Source organism: Lutjanus erythropterus, chromosome 18 (assembly GCF_056507025.1).
Source record: "Lutjanus erythropterus isolate fLutEry1 chromosome 18, fLutEry1.hap2, whole genome shotgun sequence".
In the NCBI taxonomy this organism is placed as follows: Eukaryota; Metazoa; Chordata; class Actinopteri; order Lutjaniformes; family Lutjanidae; genus Lutjanus; species Lutjanus erythropterus.
The window spans coordinates 11,386,790-11,408,757 of NC_139334.1; the positions used below are offsets into that span (position 1 = coordinate 11,386,790).

General features: G+C 42.0%; 1 protein-coding gene across 1 annotated transcript in view; it reads right to left on the bottom strand.

The window, feature by feature from the left end:
* Positions 1-15,025, bottom strand: part of tmem260 (transmembrane protein 260) — a 34,133-nt gene extending 19,108 nt beyond the window's left edge. Inside the window, exons 1-3 of the mRNA XM_084742984.1 lie at positions 14,454-15,025; positions 9,637-9,668; positions 7,958-8,109 (exon numbers count right to left, since the gene is read on the bottom strand). Of these exons, the coding sequence (XP_084599110.1) occupies positions 7,958-8,109; positions 9,637-9,668; positions 14,454-14,562 (293 nt within the window). The 5' untranslated portion in view covers positions 14,563-15,025. The remainder of the gene's footprint in view (positions 1-7,957; positions 8,110-9,636; positions 9,669-14,453) is intronic.
* Between the last annotated feature and the right edge of the window lie 6,943 nt (positions 15,026-21,968).

Sequence of the window (21,968 nt, forward strand, 5' to 3'; positions counted from 1 at the left end):
TGCAGTGTTAAAATGATTCAGGTTCAAATGGAAAGATGAAAGGTAAATAACAAATGAATACATGACAATGATATCACAGGCTCTGGTAAGCAATGTCCCCTTCAAGGACACAACAAAAGCTCAGTAAAAACACTTTGAAGTGTCAGAATGGGACCTGCCTCATTTACCCCCTCAGTTCTACAGTACGGGCCGGAGATGTGCCAGCAGCAGTCGCCTGTGCTAAATAACAGCACACAAAAAGCCGACACCAGCACTCTGAACTGAATGAGGCTTCACAATGGAGCTGGCCAAGGGAGCCACTGTCACACACCACCCCGGGGAGCAGACAATACCACAGCTGTGCCATCGCGGATCAGCGCTGCACTGTTCTCTAACCGAGTAGTGGTTTGGGGAGGCAGCGCTGGAAAAGAATCACACATTCCTGAAGAGGGTAGAGAGCCCGAGAGAGGAGGTGGCCTGCTCGGGCTGAGGCTGAGGTTTCCAGCTGGCCCTCGCCGACACCCCAGGGCTCTCCTCTGGCCAGGACACCAGGCAGGGTACTTAGTAGCTATTATATGACAGTGGTAAGTGTCTGATGCACTGCTTTGAAATTTCAAGCAGCAATTGATATACACATTTAAGCTTTTAAATGATACGTTATGTATGTGTGTCAGGAAATCAAACACTTTTGTTCAAAGTGCTTTAAAAGCCAGTCAAAGTATAGACTAGGGCTAAGGAATATTTCTGTATTATTGTCTATCATCTTTCAGGGGAACTATGTAATTACAATATGATCATATCTTATCATTTTAGAGAATTCATTTTTTTAAGTAGGCACTTGTCCAGTTTTACACATCAAGTTAAGTTTACTTGTTAGAGCACAAAGTACTGGTCAGTCTGTGAAAACAGATGTATCATGTGTTCTGTGGTTTTGGAGCAGCTTTCCAATAACCCTGATTATATCATCATCATTTCTGCTTGGGACTGGAGATTATAAATATGAAGCAGAAGGTGTGTTAACAAAACTGGAGGCATGAGCTGGAAAGACATGGACATTTACTCGGGAGGGAGAGTTAAGTTGCATAACAGGAAATGTAGGATCCTGTGTTTTGGCATCTTCTGTACTATTAACAATAGATTTAAGGATATTGTGGCTTCAGTTGCTTTAATTCTGCTGAATTCTTATTTTAAACATATCGCTTGTAAGTTCTCTAATTTTATGAAAATGCAATACTAAATTACTGCAGTGACGCTTTAAATGAAAGATTTTAAGCAAATTTGCATACGGTGATACCTATTGATATCAAATACATTTCTTAACTAATATCATGAGTAGAGATAAAAAGATAACTGGCTTCACAATAAAAATTCAGTTAGTGTTACCATTGTAATTTTTAATTACGGTTATAACCGTGTTTGATAAGTACTCTTTGAAAAATTCACAGTAAATAATGTCCAGCATAGGCCTGGGTGACAACAGTGATATGTATCAGCAATTCATCAATAGCAATAAGAAAACTGTTCAATAAAATGTTCAGTTGTTGTATCACATGATTAACTCTGAGGTAAAAAAAATATCCATCATTTGATTCTTTCAGTAATTCCCAGCCCCGATCCTTTTTCCTAACCGATTTTAAAACAGTGTATTTGAATCTGGGATGCCGCAGGCTAATTTTCAGCTAGTCACCAAACCAAGCACTTCCCCGTCTTTCCTGCCTCATCCGGTGTGCGAAGTGGAGTCTGTCTGCTCGAACAGAGAGGAGGGTAAATAAGGGTCCCGGCTCTGCCGCTCAGACACCCCTCCTCCAGGAGAGCGCTCCAGTGCTCCAAGTGCGTGTAAAATTAATCACCACAATTCTGCTCAAACAATGCAGCCACTGACATGACAATTTCTCCCAGAATGCCATCTTAATCTCCACCCAACACACAAAAATTACAGGAAGAGGGGAGGAAAAAAAACAATTTAGAAAAATCCTGTGTTTATGCAATTCACTGAATGCCATTTTTATTGCTGCTTTTTCCAACAAAGTCATTAGGCACACACCAGTGATACATAAATGTTGCTGTATAGATTCCATTAACTAATTCTGGGTGAATTGTAATTGCCGAGTCTGATCCGTCTCCGTGCCTGGTGCCTTATTAAGACCGCCTGTGGTGGGTGAGGAATGTAATATTGACGTCCGAGGCAGACACAATCTCGGGCCCACGGGCGAAAGGAATATTAAACTGGTACTGTATTCTGCTGTCTATCTAGCCCTCCTCCCTCCTCCTCTCTATCCCCATCCCATAGCCAGTAATGAGGAAATAACATCTTCATTAGACATCTGTTTAACTGTATTAGAGGATGAGTCCTGGGGGAACCATTGGTCATGCTGAGGATGGGGGGGGGGGGGGGGGGGGGAGTAAAGGAGGTCTGTTGGACTACAATATGACGGATGAGATACTGCAGAAATGGAACAAAAGGTCCAGAGATTGGGGCCTTTTAAACAGACAAACCTAAAACTGTGAGGGAAGCCGGTATGGGTGTTTTCTCTATGGCCGGTTGGGATGAAGATTTTATCCGAACCATAGCAGATGTGAGAGGGAGGGGCAGCCTTGCCACCTGCAGCTAGAGGTGAGAACCTTATCCAAAAAACAACTCTTCAGCTGTTTCCGAGATACCAAAACTTACAGTAAAGATGTCCAGAAAAACAAAACAATACCCACACACATTGCTCCTGACATGACCCCGACAAGATGCACGCAACCCCACCTCGGTGGAAAAACAACCCACCTGAGCGAGGAGGGAAAGCGCCATCAGGACCATATGGTGGAGGTCCTTATAAGGAGCTGGAGACGCAGCACAAGGCTGGCGATGGCACCACGCCCACCCTCCGGTCCACTGAGGTATCAGCTGTGCCACATGGGCCAGCTCTTGGCAGGGGAGCCTGTCGCAGGTGTGCAGTTTGTTTCGAGGGCCGCCAGGGAAAAAGGGTGGAGGCCAGACGACAAGACACGTTGTGGTGTGCCTCAACAGTCCTGTTATGTAATCATGTGATCAAACAAAAAAGTGCTGATGACTGAGCGTTGTGAGGTTGTTTTTCTGCTCCAATGGCTGTCAGAGCGCTAACGTGTCTGCTCCCGGTTTCTCAGGATAAGCTCGGAGAATGGAGAGAGATTCCTCGCAGGTAGCAGAGATTCAGAGCAGCTTTAGCAGATAAACTGTGAAACGAGAGAGCACAGAATACCGAGCTGTCTGGATTATCCCACTATGAAGGGTGCATTCCTCCAGAGACTCACGGCTGAGGCCTTTAGCATTCCACGGGCCAAACATTTCTTTCTGTGAAACCTCTGAGTGCAATCGATAGTAATTATCATTACGTCCACCATCCTCAAAGGCTTGTCAGGCCCTGGTGTGAAAACATAACAAGACATGCAATTTGGCCATCAAACCATATGATCAAGCCAAGAGAACTGTAATTGACAAATCAAAGGGAGGCTAAGTGCTACATTTAAACTTATGCAAGAGAGAGAAGTGACTTCCAAGCCTATCAACTTACATTCCCCCACATTAAACACAGCAATCTGGCCGACTAATTTAAATTGATACATCAAAGGCTTGCCATGTTGGGTATACTCCAGATGAATTTCAAGGTCTTACAATTTACTATTTGAGAGAAACTGCCTTCAAGTACCCGTATTAACTTCAATATATTTTGCCATCTGAAAATAATCACACAAAGTGATGATTTGTTTTGGAAGAAAAAGTCTACTTCTCAGCTGATGCAAAACGTAAAAATAAAAAGTAGTGAAAAAGTTTACGGCGGTCTCAAAGGGACAAAAACAACAAAAGACATTTCAGAGCTTAATTGTGTTGAGCAGTCTTTTTTTCCCTTTGTCAGTCAGTGTGCATTAGAAGAACAGGATAAAACAGATATAAGCTTACAAAAAAGCACAGTGATAACAGAAGATGAAGATGAACAATGATAAATAAGAGGAATCATTAATATATTTTTATATTAGTTGGCACACTTAAAAAAAAATCCACATGACCACATGCGCTGATGGTTAGCTGATGAGAGAAGGTAAAACACGTGGTTAATAAACAAGTTTCTGCTCTTGTTTTATAGCTGCGTCACTGTCCAGTATGGCAGGCTGTAAATTTTACAAACTGAGTCTCTGAATCACCACAAAACTGTGATGAAAAACATACTAGAACATATTAATGTAGGCTGATACAGAATTTAGCGTGGCACAATGAAATAAAAACCAGGTACAGCCCTAGAAAACTCTGAAAACTGTTACTGCAAGGACAGAGCAGGTATGAGCGTGTGTCAACTGGTCCGTTTTGGCATTTCATCTGACGGATAGGCTTGGCCAGAGAATCCCCGCAGGGATGTGGCATGACATCTATGCCACTCTTCCTGGTATGGTCAAAGCACCCAACGCCCTCTGTGCCAGATTCGAGAGGGAGGTCTTGACCATCCAGAAGCCCTCCCCCCCTTTTTCACCCTCCTCATCTTTTGCCCTCTCCAGTAACCCCTCACCAGGCAGACTGTGCCAACTGATCCACAGCCACAAGCTCATCCCAAACTCGGCCCTGAGCAGATAATGACTAAAACCTTTTATGCTTATTTTTCAAATTGAAAGCATAGATTATATGTTCATACTTAAGAGCTTATATGGTGTGACTGTGTGCTCTGGCTGAAGTCCTCACTACCCATCATCCCTTGTTGGGGGGTGTGGGTGGGGTTGGAGGTCCTCATAATGACTTTTTACTTGACCATAATCCAAAATTGGATCTAAATCCCCAGAGATTACAAACAGGGCTACAGTTAACATGCACACTGTGAGCCAAATATCACCCAGACTGCATGGATATTTTCTGGCCTCAAAATAAACGTCTGGCCAGCAGCTGACTCCAATTGACCATTAACTCATCAAATGCATTAAGACTAATGATGTCACCCAATTGTTGCGACTCTACTGTCCTGAAGTCTCAAGTTTGGCATTGTGGGATCACCATCTTGGTTTTTTGCAACCAGAGCATGTTCAGCACCAAAGAAAGCATGGAGCTGCGACTTGGGCAGCTCTTGATTTTGGTTCGTCCATTCAGCAGGAGGAGATAATAGCAGCCTGCTTGGCCTCAAAGTTTCTCATTTTACAGGTAAACAGTACACCAACACATGTTTCTGACTTTATATTTCTAACTAAAATGACAGCAACTATCTTTGGGAAAAATTTGTGGGACGTGCGTGATGGTTTAGTTTGGCATGTCCTGTCTAATTTATGACCTATACTGCAGCCAGCAACTAGGGAGCAACTGCGATGTTTTGGTTACACTTTTGGGGAGCTCTCACGTCATCCACCTCTGTATATGTCTATGGGCTAAACAGTTTGATCAGAGTTTCATGAACCCTGAACATCGTGCTGGACGGACTCCCTCACACCGTGACCCCGCCCTAAAGCAGACGCTGTTTTATGGTCTATCGTGCTCTAAATGGGTCCATAATTAAAGAAACCAGCAGCATGCTGTACTGATGAAGACTTGAAACTAACAATTGAGACCATTAACTCATTAAGAAACTATTTACTGAGTTGCCCCCTGTTGACCATGAGAAAGAATACAGGTTTAACGCAAATCCACACTGACTTCACTTTTCACATCAGGAAGCTCTGTCCACTATGTAATATATGGTCTAATCTCCTGTGTCCTGTCCTGGGTAGAGTGGTTGAAGATTGCAGGTCATGATTCACCTCTGAGAAGCAGTTAGGCAGGGCAGGGTCTGAGGCTGATGCAGTCCAGGCTTGGGGCCAGTCCCCCTGGGGAGCACTTCCTCCCCAGTCCGTGCCCTAGTGCAGAAGGGATGGATGACCCAGTACCCCGACCCACTCCAGACCACCTGCCACCTAGCACACACTGGCCAAGCACACAGGAAGTACGCCCAGTACTGAGCACCTGGGAACACACACAACTTCATTTTCACCTGCTTTCCTCCCACTATTACAAGCTGCTGGGGTGTACAGCAGGAAGAAATTACATCATATTCAACAATTCTCATTCTGAGAGAGTAAATTAGAAGTGTATGACATGCTTGGAAATGCCCCTGTATGCATAAACAGTGACAAAAAGGAAAAATGTTGACACTAAGCTGCCACCAACAATGCAATGTGGAAAATTACTAAGATCAGCAAAAGGGTGATGTAAGGTAGTCCGGCCAACCAAGGGGGATAATCACACACAAAGAGGGAAGGGGTAAAATACTCCTTACATGATAGGGTCAGCAGCAGGCGAATCTGCAGGGTGGTAGATGGCAGTGCAGAGACCATAAACTGTGCTCACAACTGAGCGAGAGTATAGATGGTGGAAGAGAGGGGCGAGGGAGGAGCGGAGTTAGTGATCCCGTCTCTCTCAGACCCAGGAGGCAAGAAGGGGGAGATAAGAAATCGTGCCATGTCAGGATTGGGAACATGCTGGGCAGTGGGGGGAGCAGGAGAACAGGAACGTCAGGGGTGGGGGTTGGAGGGCACGATAATTGTGATATACATACACACGCACGCTCACAACGGGTGGCTGATGGGTAAACAGGCAGGGCAGGGCGGTGGGAGAGAGGAGGGCGGCTGGGCTCTGCTCCTGAATACTGAGCAGAGGATCAGGGACGACACTGCCAGTCTGTCAGGACCCAAAAATACCACTCTCTGTTCCAGACAGCATCAAGATGCAAAAAGTCAGTAGGGGAATGTTTTAAGACCCCCTCCACTTAAAAAAATGTCTTCTTTTTATAGTTACTTTCCTCAGATATTTGCCTTTTCTTATACAGATTGATGCATATGTCACTACAAGGATGTTGTCAGATTTCTCTGCTGAAGGGGGAAGGCTTCTCTGTGCTTTCCTGAAATCCAAGTCTGAGACATGCACATACCAGCACAATTTTCACATCTTGTGAGTAGATGCCATTTATGAGAGAGAACTAGACCACCGTTATTTTTACTGGGGCTTACTAAGTCGAAGATTAGAGTCATTGTTCAGAGACCCCTCAGATTCTTCAAGTCGAGCAGCTGTTTTTGTTGTTTTTTGTCAGTCAGTGTGCTTTTGCAATAACAGGATAAAACAGAGAAGCTTGCCAAAAAGCCCAGAGATAAGATTTCAGTGAAGAATTATAAGGATTGGGGCTGCATGATATGGGAAAAAAAATTATATTCAAATTATTTTGACAGATTTTGCAATATTATTCAAAATTAGTGGGAATTTTGAAAAAAAAACTATTAAAATCATAATGATGTAACACTTGCTGGCAAGTGCACCAAAGAAACATTTTTTTGAAGAAGATGATTTGTAGGCCAGGGCATCTTTGCAGTACTGCAGTGCTTCATTACAATGCTGTTTTGTCACACATTTTTCCTTTATCAAAAAAAATGCAGCTTCTGCAATTTGAATATTTCACTGGGTCATACTGCAGTGTATATAATAATACTTTTAAAATTGTGCAGCCCTAATAAGAGGACTCATACATATATATTATTATATATATTAGCTAGCGTACGTATATCAAACTCACCACAAGTTAAAAAAACTAACTGTGATGGAAGCAGAGAGGGATGACAGAAAAAGAGCAGAGGTGATGCCCTGCCAGCAGCTTCAGCAGCTTCAGCCACTCCAGTGCACCACTGATTGTACAGGACAGGGAGACACTCTGCAGTGTGCTGGGATTTTATACCTGAACTATAAGCAGCATAACAGCAGCAGTAGAAGAGTCTTACAAGTAAAACATACTCATGTAGGCTGATATAGGAGTTTAGTGTGGCGCTGAACTGAAAAAAAGAATAAAATGAACAGCTAAATCCAATCTGACAAAATCCTGAATTGGGTACAGCCCTAAGTTTTACTGAAGTGCATTCCTTAAAATCAAAGCAAAGCAATCTCAAAACAGAGAAATAACAAAAACACATTAACAAATTGTGGCAAATGACATTAGCAACTGGTATTGCATGTGCTTACCTGCAGACAGAAATGCAGAGGGCACCACAGGCTGCAGCCCCCAGCAGACTGCTCATAAGGTTGACACTGTGGGCTGGAGAGAATGAGGGCAGAAGATACATAGCCAGGCGAGCTAGTAGGGTGAAGAGAGGGTATCCTGGAGGATGGGCCACCTAAGAAGAAAATGAAAGACAAAGTATGAAATCCAAATGTAGAAATGCACTGAGAGATTGATTCACAGCTTAAGAGAACAGAATTCAAGATGTGGTTGATTGGTCGGCAGGCTAAGGTCAAAGTGCAGATGTTTTATTAGAGATAAAAGTAAGAATACAAAACTGGAGTGAGAATATAAGAGGTAACCACTAAACAAGGATGATTTGCAGCAGGATGTGTTATGTTTATTAGCCCCCTCTGGTTCAGTGGCATACAATAGTTGCTCTTCTGCCCTCAGTAGATGGGTGTGCTGTAGATCTGCAGTGACACAGAAGACGCAGACACACCCCACTTGGCATGACCGTAAACTGACTCTGCTACGATACCGGAGCCCTCCGCTCCTCTCCTCCCTTTTCTTCCTCCCTCTCCTCACTTCTTCTTTTCCTCTGGCCTCTTCCCAAGGACAGTGCAGCTCCCTGGAGCCCGCGGTAGAGCACGTGGTGCTCGCCAGCCCCAGCCCCCCAAACCACCTCCGAGCCGCAGTCATTCTCGCCTGGGGGATCTCAGCAATCACAGCAATTAGCTGCTAAGTCTCCTCCACCCAGATAAGGGCTCAGTCATTAAACAGAGACTCATTCCCTGGCACTGATAACACGAGCCATGCAGGCAGGGTAGAAGGGGCAGCGATTCAAGTGAACAGAGCTGAAAGGTGAGAGTGTGACTACCTCAACGGTCACCTCAGACACAGCAAAGGTGAACACAGAGACAACTTCACCCAATTCAGAGAGGTGGGATGGTGATGGAGCATGAAGGTCAAGGAGGAAAAGACAAGAAGTAATGCAGAGAATCAAAGACAGAAACGAGGCAGCTTGTTTGTTTTTTAACATCGGACAGGTGGGTAACTCCTCCAACATGAGCATCAGGTGAGAGCACATGGAGGAAGGACTGTGTCATGGACAGACGTGCAGCAAAAGGACAGCTGAGGGACAAAGGCCACCGGGAGCACAGGGAAGCTGGAGCTCTGGGGATCAGAAGGGGGGGCCAGCAGCCTGGGGCCCAGGGACGGCCTGTGAGGCCCTTGGGGAGGCCTGAAAGGCAGACAGGCAGGCCACACGGACTGCAGCACTAACGGCAGGATTACTGGCATAGTGACACCGACACAGCCTCCCTAAAAGGATCACAGCGGCGTAATAAACTTTATTAAATAATAAAACTTATTATAACTGTTAACCCGATTTAGTTCATTCTTCGCGGCTTACACACACACAAAAAAAAGAGGGGTGGATATAATAAGCCTTATACCGTACATAAGGCAAAGCCTACAAAAGCCATCGCCTTACCATTGACTTTAATTGGATTTGAAAAACGGGTTGCAAATTATAGCATTCTCTACTTGCAACTTAGTAAAATAAGTGTATAGAAAAGAAGGGGGAAAACCTGTGGACTGAAAGTAAATTAATCTGCTTTCTGCCCATGCTTAATTAAACTTCCTTAATGCTTATAAGAGTTAATGAGTGAATTGATTAAACAATACAGCTAATACTTACCCCCAGCTCACAAGCAGTGGTGATCAGCTCTCCTGTGGAAGAGAATAGGGGAGGAAATTAATGTAAACCCAATAATTATTATTAAGAGACAAGTCTGCTCCCAAAGTTTTCCCAAATCAAATACTTGCACTGGGGTTTTGCATTAATTTGCCAGGATCAAAACCTACAAATCTTCCCAGTGTGACATTTCCTAAGCGGCACGCTCATTCTCTTCATCTCTCGCTTCTCCCCTGATGCCTCCCTCCCTTCCTCCAGCACATACACACACAGATACAAACACACACACACACACAAACCATTAGACTCCCTCTCCAATGCTCTGTCACACAAAGACACACACATATGCTGATCTGAGAATAATGCTCCCAGTCCCATCCTCCCCGTGCATCAGGGTCCTTTCCCTTTCCTCTTTCTTCTGCCGCTCTACGTGCCTCTCCGCCTGCTCCCACACTCCCAGTGTCTCAATGTCTCGTTTAGTCCGTTGGGCACAAACAGAAAAGGCAACGTTGGTGACAGTCACAGAATGAGGTAAGCTGTAAAAATAAGAGCCGGTTGCACAATTTTTTGACAAGCTCTGTGTGCGGCACAGCACAAAGTGAAAAGAAAACCCCTAAAAGCTATTTGAGGAAGCTTTAATGTATCTGGGCACAAACCCATTTGTGCCAGAATACACCCAGAGCGTTTCAAATTAGACTGATTTCTCACCCAATGTTTGCATCTCCCACTCATGAAAATTGAAATTTGGTTCAGATTAAATGACATTGATAAATGTTTGGGTTCGAGACAGCTCCCTCTACTGGTGCTAGATGAGTAGTCATCTCATCCATCCAATACACCCAACACAGCGTTCCTTCACCTTTTCCAAAGTCAAATCCAGGCACTTTTCAAACATTTTCAAGGTGCATTTACAAGCTTTTCTAGCACCTTATAGCTGATGTAAATTACATTTTTGTTTACATATCCTCAGAATATATATTTTTTTCACATTAAACCAGGGGATATTGTTTCACGATAGTATGTCCTTCAGTGTAAACACACACACACATATGTATATACACACATACATATATACATATATACATATATAGTATGTAGTATATATACATATATAGTATTTAAGCAGACTTGGCATCTTATACAACCTGCCTGAACCAATATGTCTTATTTTATTTCTTCATCTTAAGTGAACTATTCAGTCAGGTAATGATTTATAATAAAGTAATGCATTTACAGTGCAGAGCAGTTTCAACCACTTTACCCAAAGTCCAAGTACACTACCTTAAATTTCAAGTTTTTCAAGGATTTCCAGCACCACACCCATATAAACTCTGCAAGAAAAGTTTTTTTTTTTTTTGCTTGTAATTATTTGTTATTTTTGTTTCTATATGCTTCCCTGTTTTTCTCACAGCCACTTTATCATTCATTTACAGTGTCCTTTTTCTGTGTTATCTCATGTTTGTGTTTCACTTGTTTTACCTGTTCATCTGGTTCATGTGATTGCCTCACATTGGCTAGTGATAGTATAAAGGTGTGGTTAAGCCCATGTTTGTTCAAAGCCCTGACAAAGAGCTACAGTGGTCGAAACATGTTGGCATTTTAAATAAGTTGGCCACTACAAAAACGTCTTTAATTTTTTCCATCCTTATTAATACCACTTGTTTTACTACATTAAAAAATGTAAAATGTTTTTTTTTATTATTATTACTTTTTTACATTGACAAATATATGTACAGCTGGTTATTTTCGATCATAGCATCTATAAGTGTTTTTACATGTTCAAAATAAACATTTAAAGACCAAGAACACAGGGCACGATCCAGTATCAACCGTTATAGAACTGAACGGCTGAATTTCAGATGGCGTTGGCTGCATCACGTATTTTGCAACCTTGTCGATACAGTGAATTATTATGCCTAAAATTTCTGCCACACGAGGAGCCCTAACTCTTATCAGTCTAATGGACCATGAAGTCAGAACTCCTCCACCTGCACAGCTTAAATGTTTTCACAGCTCCATTTCACCTGGCATGAGCCGCCAGCTACCTGCCATCATTTTTACATCACACTTTCTCATCCCTCATCGCTTTCTCAATTTCACTCATTTTCCCTCAGTGGTGGCACACTTTTACACTATTCAACACAGAGAAACTCAAACTAATATGGAGCCAAAACATCCATCTCAGTGCCACAGAGATGCAGTTCTGCAGCCCCAATACTAAAAAGGGAAAATATTGACTCAACGGGGTAGCAGCACGGGTGCCAAGAGTCTTTGTGATAGTGGAGCATGGGCACCCACACCAGTCTTCCCATAATCCCCATCATTTCCACACTCCACATTCCTAGACAACAGCGTACCCGCGGGGCTGTGCTCAAGCCTCTCCAGGGCACATCACACCTAAAGAGATTAGGACACAGAGACGGAGACCTGGAGAATTCGGAAGGGTGTTCAGCTGGCACTATCAGAGCGGGCATCCTGCACCGTCCCTAAACACTGTGGAGAAGGGGCTGGCCATTTTTTCAAAGGCCCTCGTTCGCTAGACAGCAGCACAACCAGCTGGGCTACTCAGCGCTCCAATTGCCTGCTCCCTCTCGGCTCGTCTCTGCTCGCTCATATCTGGCCCAGCTTTTCATATGCTTTCATTCTGCAAAATGTGCATTCCCCTGCACAGCAGCTTGTATGCCAGAGCAGCGCAAACCTAACAAGCAGAGCCTTCATGCCCTCAAGTCCACATTTACAAGTTTGTAACCTAGCTATCACTTCTAAACACTGTTTGTAATTGTGCAAGGCAGTTCTTCATAAACTGCATTACAAGAATGTTGGAAAACACACTGGTCTGCAGCATAGGAGGAAGGTGCTGAGTGAAACACATTTGGGTCCACTGTTAAGCCTCGTTACAAAAGAGTGCAAATTTAATTTATGCATACACACACTAAGTTCAATTCAAACAAACAACCCATATTATTTTATAAGTCAAGGCTTGTTAACAATAGTTTGTCATTAGAAATGGTGTCTGTATTACCCAACATGATTGTGTAAAGTTTTACAAGAATTTTAAACTTTGATACAATACGAGTATTAAAAAAAAAAAAATCAATACCTCCTTCAATGCAATTGCAAAGAAAAAAAACCCTAGTCTAACAAAATAAGATCTCTTTTTCTATTTTTACATTAACAACAGTGATTTTACAGAAAACTTCACTGAAAATTGTCTGGTTTTGCTGCTTGCAAGCCATATTTTGGGCAGGACAATACTGAACTGAAGACTGAACTGAACTGAGCTCTTGAATGAGCACTTAGATCTTTTTTTTTTTAGCCCTTTTTAGTCAGAGGCAGACTTACCATTAAGGCACAGTCAGCGATTGTCTCCCAAGCTACCAAGGCCCCCAATAGGATTAAGAAGTTGTTGTTTTTTTGTTTTTGTTTTTTTTAACTTTTCGCTAATTAATTATTTCTTTCTAAAAAAAACAAACAAACATATATGCTAAAATTGTATCAAAAAAGCTTAATTCAAGCAAAATACCATGCCTCAGAGTCCCTCTCAGCCCCATGTCATTGCGCTCATGTTAACCACGTTTGCGGGAGGTATGCTGGGCTTTGAAGCCAGTTTGCCATAATGGCCCAAGTGTGTAATGACAACATCACATAATGCTCTACATTTCAAAAGACTTTTTCCCTATAGACTTAGATTGTGAAAGAAACGGCTGTAAAATAACAGACACATCACAACCACCATGAAATGATTCGTTTCACTATCAAGATTTGACCTATCCAGTCCAACAATATTTATGAAGTCTAGAAGTGCCAAGTAATTAAATCATTTTATCCCATTCAAGTTAGCAGAGGCTAAACCAGAGGTTAGTTAGAAGGAAATCTCTATTGCACTGGTTCTACTGGTCTCACAATGTGAAAGCATATGTGGAAATTCTAACATGGAAGTTGGCCTACTGTGTCATGTAACTCACTGCTTTTGATACTATAATGAATATTGTATGATTTTGAACACTGTTATCAACAACGACAACCTTTTATTTTCCTTGTGGCTTCTGAGGAAAAACAAAGCAAAATGAGGAATTATTGTAGATATGAAACAGGCTGAAATGTTTGATATTATATATATTTTACTGACTGAATATCAGATGTTTGGTTTCAGTACAGGTGACTTAAATCATCTTAATCCAGTGGGCTAAATTTTTGGATTCTTACACCAGAGTCTCATTAAAAAAAATTTTAGATTTCAACAAAACCTCCCAGTACAGTAACATAAAAATCCTTCTAAAAGCATTATCAACATGGAAATAAAATCGGATGCACTGTAATCAACTTTCAAGACAGTTTTAAAAGTTGATCAAACTACATCTCGCTGCATGGGGATACTTCAGCGTTGCTGACACGGACACTGGCATTATCTTAAAAATACTTAGACTCAATTCTGCTTTCAAAATTCAATCATTAGCAGTAAATGTGGTGTGAACTATACACTGCAAGCACATGCTTTTGCAGGTGAAATTCAAGCTGTTAATGAAGGCTCAACATGAGGATGTCTTGCATCTCAGTCAATCAGTATGTGTACTTTAAAATCAATATAATCAAAATATAGCTTGCTTGAAAACAACCTACTTCATTTGTTGTTTTCAAGCAAGCTTTTTACGTTTCTCATGTTGGCACAAGTGTTTTTTATGCTGATGCACCTGTAGCAGCACCACGGACAGCATTCGTTCAGCTGCAGCCGCTACAAAGCGCTACATGATTGGCTGCCTGACAACACAACAAAGCCACATGACCACGGCAGCGTTAGCTAGCTGCTGGTTAGCACCAACCTGAGTCTCCACCGGGGACAGTCCTCTGCACACAGGGCACATACAGGGCGGTGACACAAGCGACCGTAGCGCCTGTCAGTATCCAGCTCGTCCTCTGGTCCGCAGACATGTTTCTCTTTGGATAAATACCGTCGGTTTCCAAACAACTGCTTCTGCCGACTGACTAGCGAGCTAGCTAACATTAGCATCCATGCATTGTGAGCGCTCCATGAGGACGGCAGCTAGAGCTGCAAAATACCAGTTACCTGAAAACAGACGTCAGCTTAGAGCTGGATTAAAGTTGATATGAAGCCAAGTAAAGATGCAGCTTTATGGTCTTATTTATGCAAGCTCGACAGTTAGCTAAATCAAAACCTTTCTGTTCCCGGGAAGTGCAACCAAAGTCTCGCCAACAACGAGCTAAACTCGCGATACTACCGGACGCGCCATTCCTAAAAGTTACAGCCAGCAGTGAGATTTATAATGTAGCCGGATTATATAACAATTTGTTTTAGTTGCGACGGTGGAAGACAAGTGTTTTTCTCCTCAGACCGGATGTGTTGTTTGTGAAATCCCACTGACAGCACATCCTGGTTCACTGTGACTGTGAGGAATGAAGAGCTGAGATTTCTCTCATCTTTCTGTTCACATGAGTAAAAGTGGGAGGGTCTGTACCTGTTGCCTGCAGGCACAACCACTGCTGTGTGTACTGTACATTCATCTTAAAATACCCTGTAGTGGAAGAAGAACACGACTCAGAAGCTTTATCTAAGTAAAAATATAAATATTACAAGTAAAGTAATGAATTCAACATCTTACTCAAACTATGAATGTATTACATTTACTTAAAATACCAAAATAAAAGTACCTTTCATGCTGAATGGCCCATTTCAGAATAGAACAGATTTATTATATAACCCTGGAGGCAAAAAAGTAAATTAAAACAAGATGCAATTATTTGCAGACTATATTTTACTGAATATAGTACAAAGACAAGATATTTAATGTTAATAAACTTTATTGTTTTTGTAAATAAACACTGATTCTGAATTTGATGACTGCAACATTTTCCAAAAAAAGCTGGGACATGGGCATCTTTACCACTGTGTTACATCACCTTTTCCTTTAACAGCATTTCATAAGGACAGTGATTGTTGAAGTTTTGAAAGTAAAAATCTTTCCTATTTTTGCTTTACATACAGCTTCAGTTGCTCAACAGTCTGGGGGCTCTTTTGTTGTATTTTTTTGCTTCATAACGCACCACACATTTTCGACAGGAGACAGGTCTGGAATGCAGACAGGCCAGTCTCGTAGCTGCGACTTTACTATGAAGCTATACTGTGGCTTGGAATTATCTTGCTGAGTGAACGGGGCGTCACAGATGTGACAGTTATCCATGATGCCATGGGCACTAATACACCCTTAAACCATCACACATGCTGGCTTTTGAACTTTGTGCTGGTAACAATCTGGATGGCCCAGCCCAGAGGACTTTTAAAAACAATCTGAAATGTGGATTCAGGACATATTTACTCTTTCGATCTGTCCATCTCCGATGAGCTCAGGCCCAACTAGCAGAGCCTTTCCAGTGAGCCAACATGGACAGTACAGCAGCACCCTGACTAAGTTTGTCCTGAGTGGAACCAAATCTTAATTAATATCATTGGTAACATCTGTTTTTACTCTGCTACTTCATGTCAAATGGCTGCTGTGAACACAGTCCAAACCTACCACCGTGGCGCAGCCCACACTTTTTCACATTTGACTGTGACTAAACGTGTCCTTCATTCTTCGCACTATTGCTCTGTTGTTGCAGATGCCGGCGAAACCTGTTTTCTCAGCAGACTGAGCTGTCGAAGAATCAGGTGATGCTCGATGCATTACAAGGGGTTCAATACAGAGGGCCAGCTTAAGAGTGTTGACATTCCAAGGTAAACCCAAACTCAAACATAGCTGCTTGTCTTATCCGATTTGGAGCTTTTAGAAAAAAAGAAAAAGCTCCACGCCATGGTCATCATAGTCCTGTTTAAACTCCCGCGAGTTGAAGAATGATGGAGGGATTAATCTGAAATTCCTAATAGATGTCTAATGTGACCAGAATTTTCTAAAAACAAAGAAAAGGTAGTTTTTGTGGAATACTGGCAGCCAAGACACTTTAAATATTATAGTAAGAGTAATACTTCTTCATTTAAACATTACCATACTAGTTTCAGCAGCTAATACACAATTAATTGTAGCAGAAAAGCACCAGATTATAAGTTAAACAAGATACAGGCACCCATAAATGTCTCACAAGTGTCCATATTTCCCAGGTTGAAGGGTGACTGTAATAAAGAAATTGCCCTATTGAACTGATAATAATCCCAGCCCACCGTAAATGAGTCTGATCCCTCAGTAAATTGAGCCCTTGGTGAGGTGGAGTGGTGTCAGCACCTAGCCAACTCTCGGATGGCTCTCTAATCCTCGCTTCCCTCTCACCACCACCCTCATCGTCTAATCAGTCTTGAACACACACACACACAACGCTCACACCCGTCTGACACACACACACACCCAAGTACTCACCCTTCCTCACACTCGGGCTCAGCCATCTCTTCAGTGTGATGTCACTGCTAATCCACGCTTGGTTATCCGCTGGGCTGCAGTGCTGCCAGAGGGATGTGGGGAGGAGATGGAGTGAGTTTGGGGAGGTGGAGGGGGGTAATCAGGCACGTGATAAAGTCTTCTCACTAAAACCACCACTTCCATTACACTCTGACAAATAAAGGTGCTAACTAGAATCATAAAGTGTTCTTCGGTTCATCCCCGCAGGAGAAGCCCTTTTGGTTCCTGGTTGAAGTTTTTATAAAGACTCCATTTGGAACCCTTTCAGAGAGTTCTACCTTGTAACCAACATAAAGGGTTATACCCAGAACCATCTGTGACAGGTTTCATCCAGAACCCACTATATGAGAGGTTTTACAGAGAACCCTTCAATGGTATAATGGTTCCACCCAGAATCTTGCCATCTTCTCAGGGTGTTAACAACCACCCACCTAAGGGTTCTACAGTGAACATTTCCAAGGGTTTTAACTTGAACATATTCAAGAGGTTCTTTTTATATGCCAAGGGTTTTATCTAGACCCCACCAAGGGAATTCTACTGAGAACCTTTTTATATTCCAAGGATGTTATTTAGAACCCCCCAAGGTAGTTCTGCACAAAACCTTTCTATATTCCAAAGGTTTTATCTAGAACCCACCCAAGGGGCTCTTCTGAGAACCCTTTCATATTCCAGGAATCCACTCAGAGTACCCTTTTATATTAAAGTTCAAAGAACACTTGACGAGTCCTTGACAAAAGAGTGTTCTTAACAGATTGTTGAAATCCTTGAACTCTTCTTTTTTTCCAAAAATGATTCTTTGAATGAATATGGTTTTTAATGAAATTGCTACAAAGAACTGGAAAACCCTTTCTTCAAAAAATTGGTTCTTTAGAAATAAGTTATTCTGGGTAGAAGTTCAGGCCTTCAGGAAGAACCATTTTGGAACTTTTATTTCTAAGAGTGTAGAAACCAAAGTCTTGGACCCACCCAGCCAGACTGAACAGTGTGCGCAAATGCTCAATGGAGTGTTAATATGAACACATATTTCAGCTCTGATAGGGGAGATAAAACAGCTGCGGGTACATTCGCAGAGGCCTGTAGCTGCTATTCCCGGCACAGAGGAATCATTAGAGAGTCTGCTGGATTAAGCACATCCTCCAGCCTCCCCTCCTCTACCCCATGCATGCAGAAAATGCGAGGCCTTTTTATTGACAGCTTGTCCAAACAGAGGAATTACCCACATGGTCGAGGCCCTCGTTCCATATGGCACCAAGCTATTAACAAACATTAGTTGACTGTAATAGCAGTGGTATTAAATTCATTATCTTTTCAGATTGTATGTGAGGTGTGTGATTATGTGTGTGTGTGATTGCATGTACACACAGTTAGTGTGTGTGCCAGCGTGTGTGATTAGAGACTTCTAATGTTCCAGCTCTGGGGATTTGTAGCATGAGATAAGAAAGGGCATTAATGGTGAATTGTGATGGTCCAGCAGAGCAAAACTGTTGTTTGAAATGTGCGTATGTTTCCTTTTGCTGAATCCTTTTTACACTAACAATCTACATATTGTCTCATCTGATTGTTGCTGATATTTTCCTCACACAAACACACAGGATAGCCACACATGCATGAACAAGTGGCTTACAGAGACCACTGAGTGAAATTCAATCTATTTGATTTTGTATTTTCCTCACTTACCACATATCTGTTTTAATCTTACCTTAAGCATCCTTGAAATGAGGTGTAATCCAGTTAAGCCCTTTTGAATCTGCTTCACAGCCATATTACACCCGTTCATCGTCCCGTAAACAGTCTCACTACTAAACAGTTGCTCACTGAGTGTCCACAAGCCAAAATTCACATGCTGTACTCATGTGAAAAGATGAAAAGTGGCGGTGTTTGCATTCGTGTATGTGTGACGCAGCCACTGCAAACAGACACCGTGTTTAGTTGGTTAGAAAATAACAAAACTTCACGCATTTTAGGCACAATACGATAAAGTAGACTATTAGAATAGTCAATTCCATTTGCAAATTTTGTTTTATTAGCACTAATAACAAACATGATAGATAATAATAATGTTATTTATTTCTGGGGTCCCCAAACTTTTTCTTGTCAAGGAACCTCTAATAGAACATAATCAAGTAGCCAATCACAATGTTTTTTGATCAAATATATTGATAGATATTTATCAATACAGAAAGATTTTTATATATATACTGTAATGACTAAATAAATGAAGGCAAATAATAGAACAGAACAGTCTGGTAAGTTCAGGAAATTACATTACTGCATGTAATGCAGCCTTTAAATCCAGGAAAGACATTATTTGTTCCATATCATGATATAACAATAATCAAAAGATGATAACCAGTCTCACATCACAGTATCGATATAATATCGATATATTGGCTAGCCCCGCTTCTGAGTAATTAAAAAAAATAGGTTTGATGATGACAAAGTCTTCATACTAGGATCATATAAATTAGTCAATCAAAATGTCCAACCATATTACATCCCTTGTTCCAACTTCCAAAAAATAAGTTAAAATATTCTAGTCCTCCTTTGCGGGGACCCCCTACAACCTACTCAATGACCCCTGCTCAATGAAACACCGTATCAGCCTGGTATTAACATTTCTGCTGATCTGACAGACAGATAAGAATACCTTTTAATTTTGTACATGCAACTCAAGTATGTCTGCATGTCTCTGGTGTGGAGGTTTTTCTCAAGTGTCTGAAGTGGATGGCAAAGTTGTTATTTGCAATAATTGCTCAGTGTCGGTTAGGGGTGTCACTGTCTCAATTTTAAATTAAAAATTGATTAAAATGAGCTCAATCAAAAGATGGATTGAAATCAAACACAGGATTGCAATTCTCACGGCATTTTCCCCACCCCCTCGTACTTGCATGCGTGTCTGCAGCTGCAAGACAGTTTTCAGGACATAAATTAAAACTCTATAGTCTAATGATGATATAGCTGTCACTGCTAAAAAATAGATTTAAATCAAAAGTCGAATTGTGACCTTAAAAGTCAAATGGATTTGTGAATTTGGAGAATCACAGCACCCCTGGCGTTCGTCATGGGAGGAGGAACCATGTTGCATTCCTTCAACACTAAAAATCTGATCGCCCATCTTAAGAGCTGTCATCCTGATCATTACGACCAAGAAAAACTGGCACCAGTGGGGAAAAACTGACAGCAACAGTTTAAAATAAAATACAAAAAATGTACACATTCATCGGGCAAACAGTGAATGTGTACATTTTGAACTCATTCATCACGATAAGAGTAGACATAATAATGTTTTAATGGCGCTACGGGAGAGACCTAATGGAAAAACCGTGTGAACGTTTCAGCAATCGGCCAAGATGAGTTGGAAAATATCAAGCATATTAGATATAGGCAACAATCCAGTATTGTGCGTTTCTGCTTCTATCCTGTAAAACTGTCGCCCTCTCTTTTAACTCAGAAAACCATGGAGCAATATTCAGGGCAAAAACTGTCAAGTGAAGTACTGCAAGACACATGACAAATGTTTATATTAATACTCCAACCCTTTGGATCAAATGCTCAGGCGGCAAAAATCAACAAAACAAGTCAATTTTCCTGCATTTTGTGTAAAACATAGCGAGGCCTTGAACCAGTGAGTAAGTCTTCAGAGAGATTAATTCTCCTCTGTGATCCTGTTCTGATTACAAGAAGCAGGGGACTCAAACACACGTAATAACAGGGCGCACCGCTGTTCCTTTGTAACATGTGGCTACCTAAATGATCCTAAATAAGATAGATGACAAGGATAAAGCAAATCATAATCGGCATTTTGCACAATGGAACATAATAGTCTGAGGAGAACAAGGGACAACATACAGAGCTCGTGTTTCCATCGCCTGCAGCAGCACACCTAGTCGAGAGCAATTAAAATGAGAGGATTCAATTTTGTCAAACACCAGGAACCTCAGATAAATCTTGTATCTCATTTTCCAGCGGAGGACACTCCCTCGCGCCGGTGCTATCATGTTTGTTATGGTGTTTTTAAGAAACAGCTGGCTACTGACAGAGTTGGTAAAACGACCCCCTTCCACGACTGACACTAATCCCAATCATTTCAGCGTGAGACCCAGGGGTGAGGCAGAGGGAGAGCCGGGTGAGGCTGAGAAGAAAAGATGGCCTCAGACTGTGGTGCTGCTGGAACATTTAGACAGAGCACACTCTGAGAAATGAAGGTGCTAATGAGAACCATAAGGGGTTCTTCAGCTTGTTCTCTTAGGAGAACCCTTTTTGATTCCTGGCAGAACTTTTTATAAAGATAACAAGAACCCACCAAGGGAGAATCTTTTTTTATATCGTATCATCTAGAGCCAACCAAATGACTTCTACCGAAAACCCTTTTATACTTCAAGGGTTTTATATAGAACCCACCAGGGAGTTCTACCCAAAAACAATTATGGTTCTTCAAGGATCGCAACAATCCTTGAAGAACTCCTCCTTTCAAAAACTGTTCTTTGGAGGAAAAGGGTGTCATGGTTCCACCCACAACCCTGTCTTGGGGTTTTATCCAGAAACTTTCCACCTTAAAAGGGTGCAAACAAGAAACCCACCCAAGGGTCTCTACAGAGAACCCTTTTATATTGTAAGGGTTTTATCTAGAACCGACCCAAGAGTTTCAAGGATCTCAACAATCCCTGAAGAACATTTTTCCAAAAACCGTTCTTTGGATGAAAAGGGTATGATGGTTCCACTCACAGCCCTGTCTCTGGGTTCTATCACTTTTTAAGGGTGCTGTCAAGAACCTATCCAGGTGATTCTACTGAGAGCCCTTCTCAAAAGCACCCTTGATGAACCCGATCTTCAAGAAATATTGTTGACAAGCAACTGGTTCTGACCTGAGCCTCAGCATTGCAGGAAGAACCCTTCTGGAACCTTTACTTCTCAGAGTGCAGGAGGGGGTGG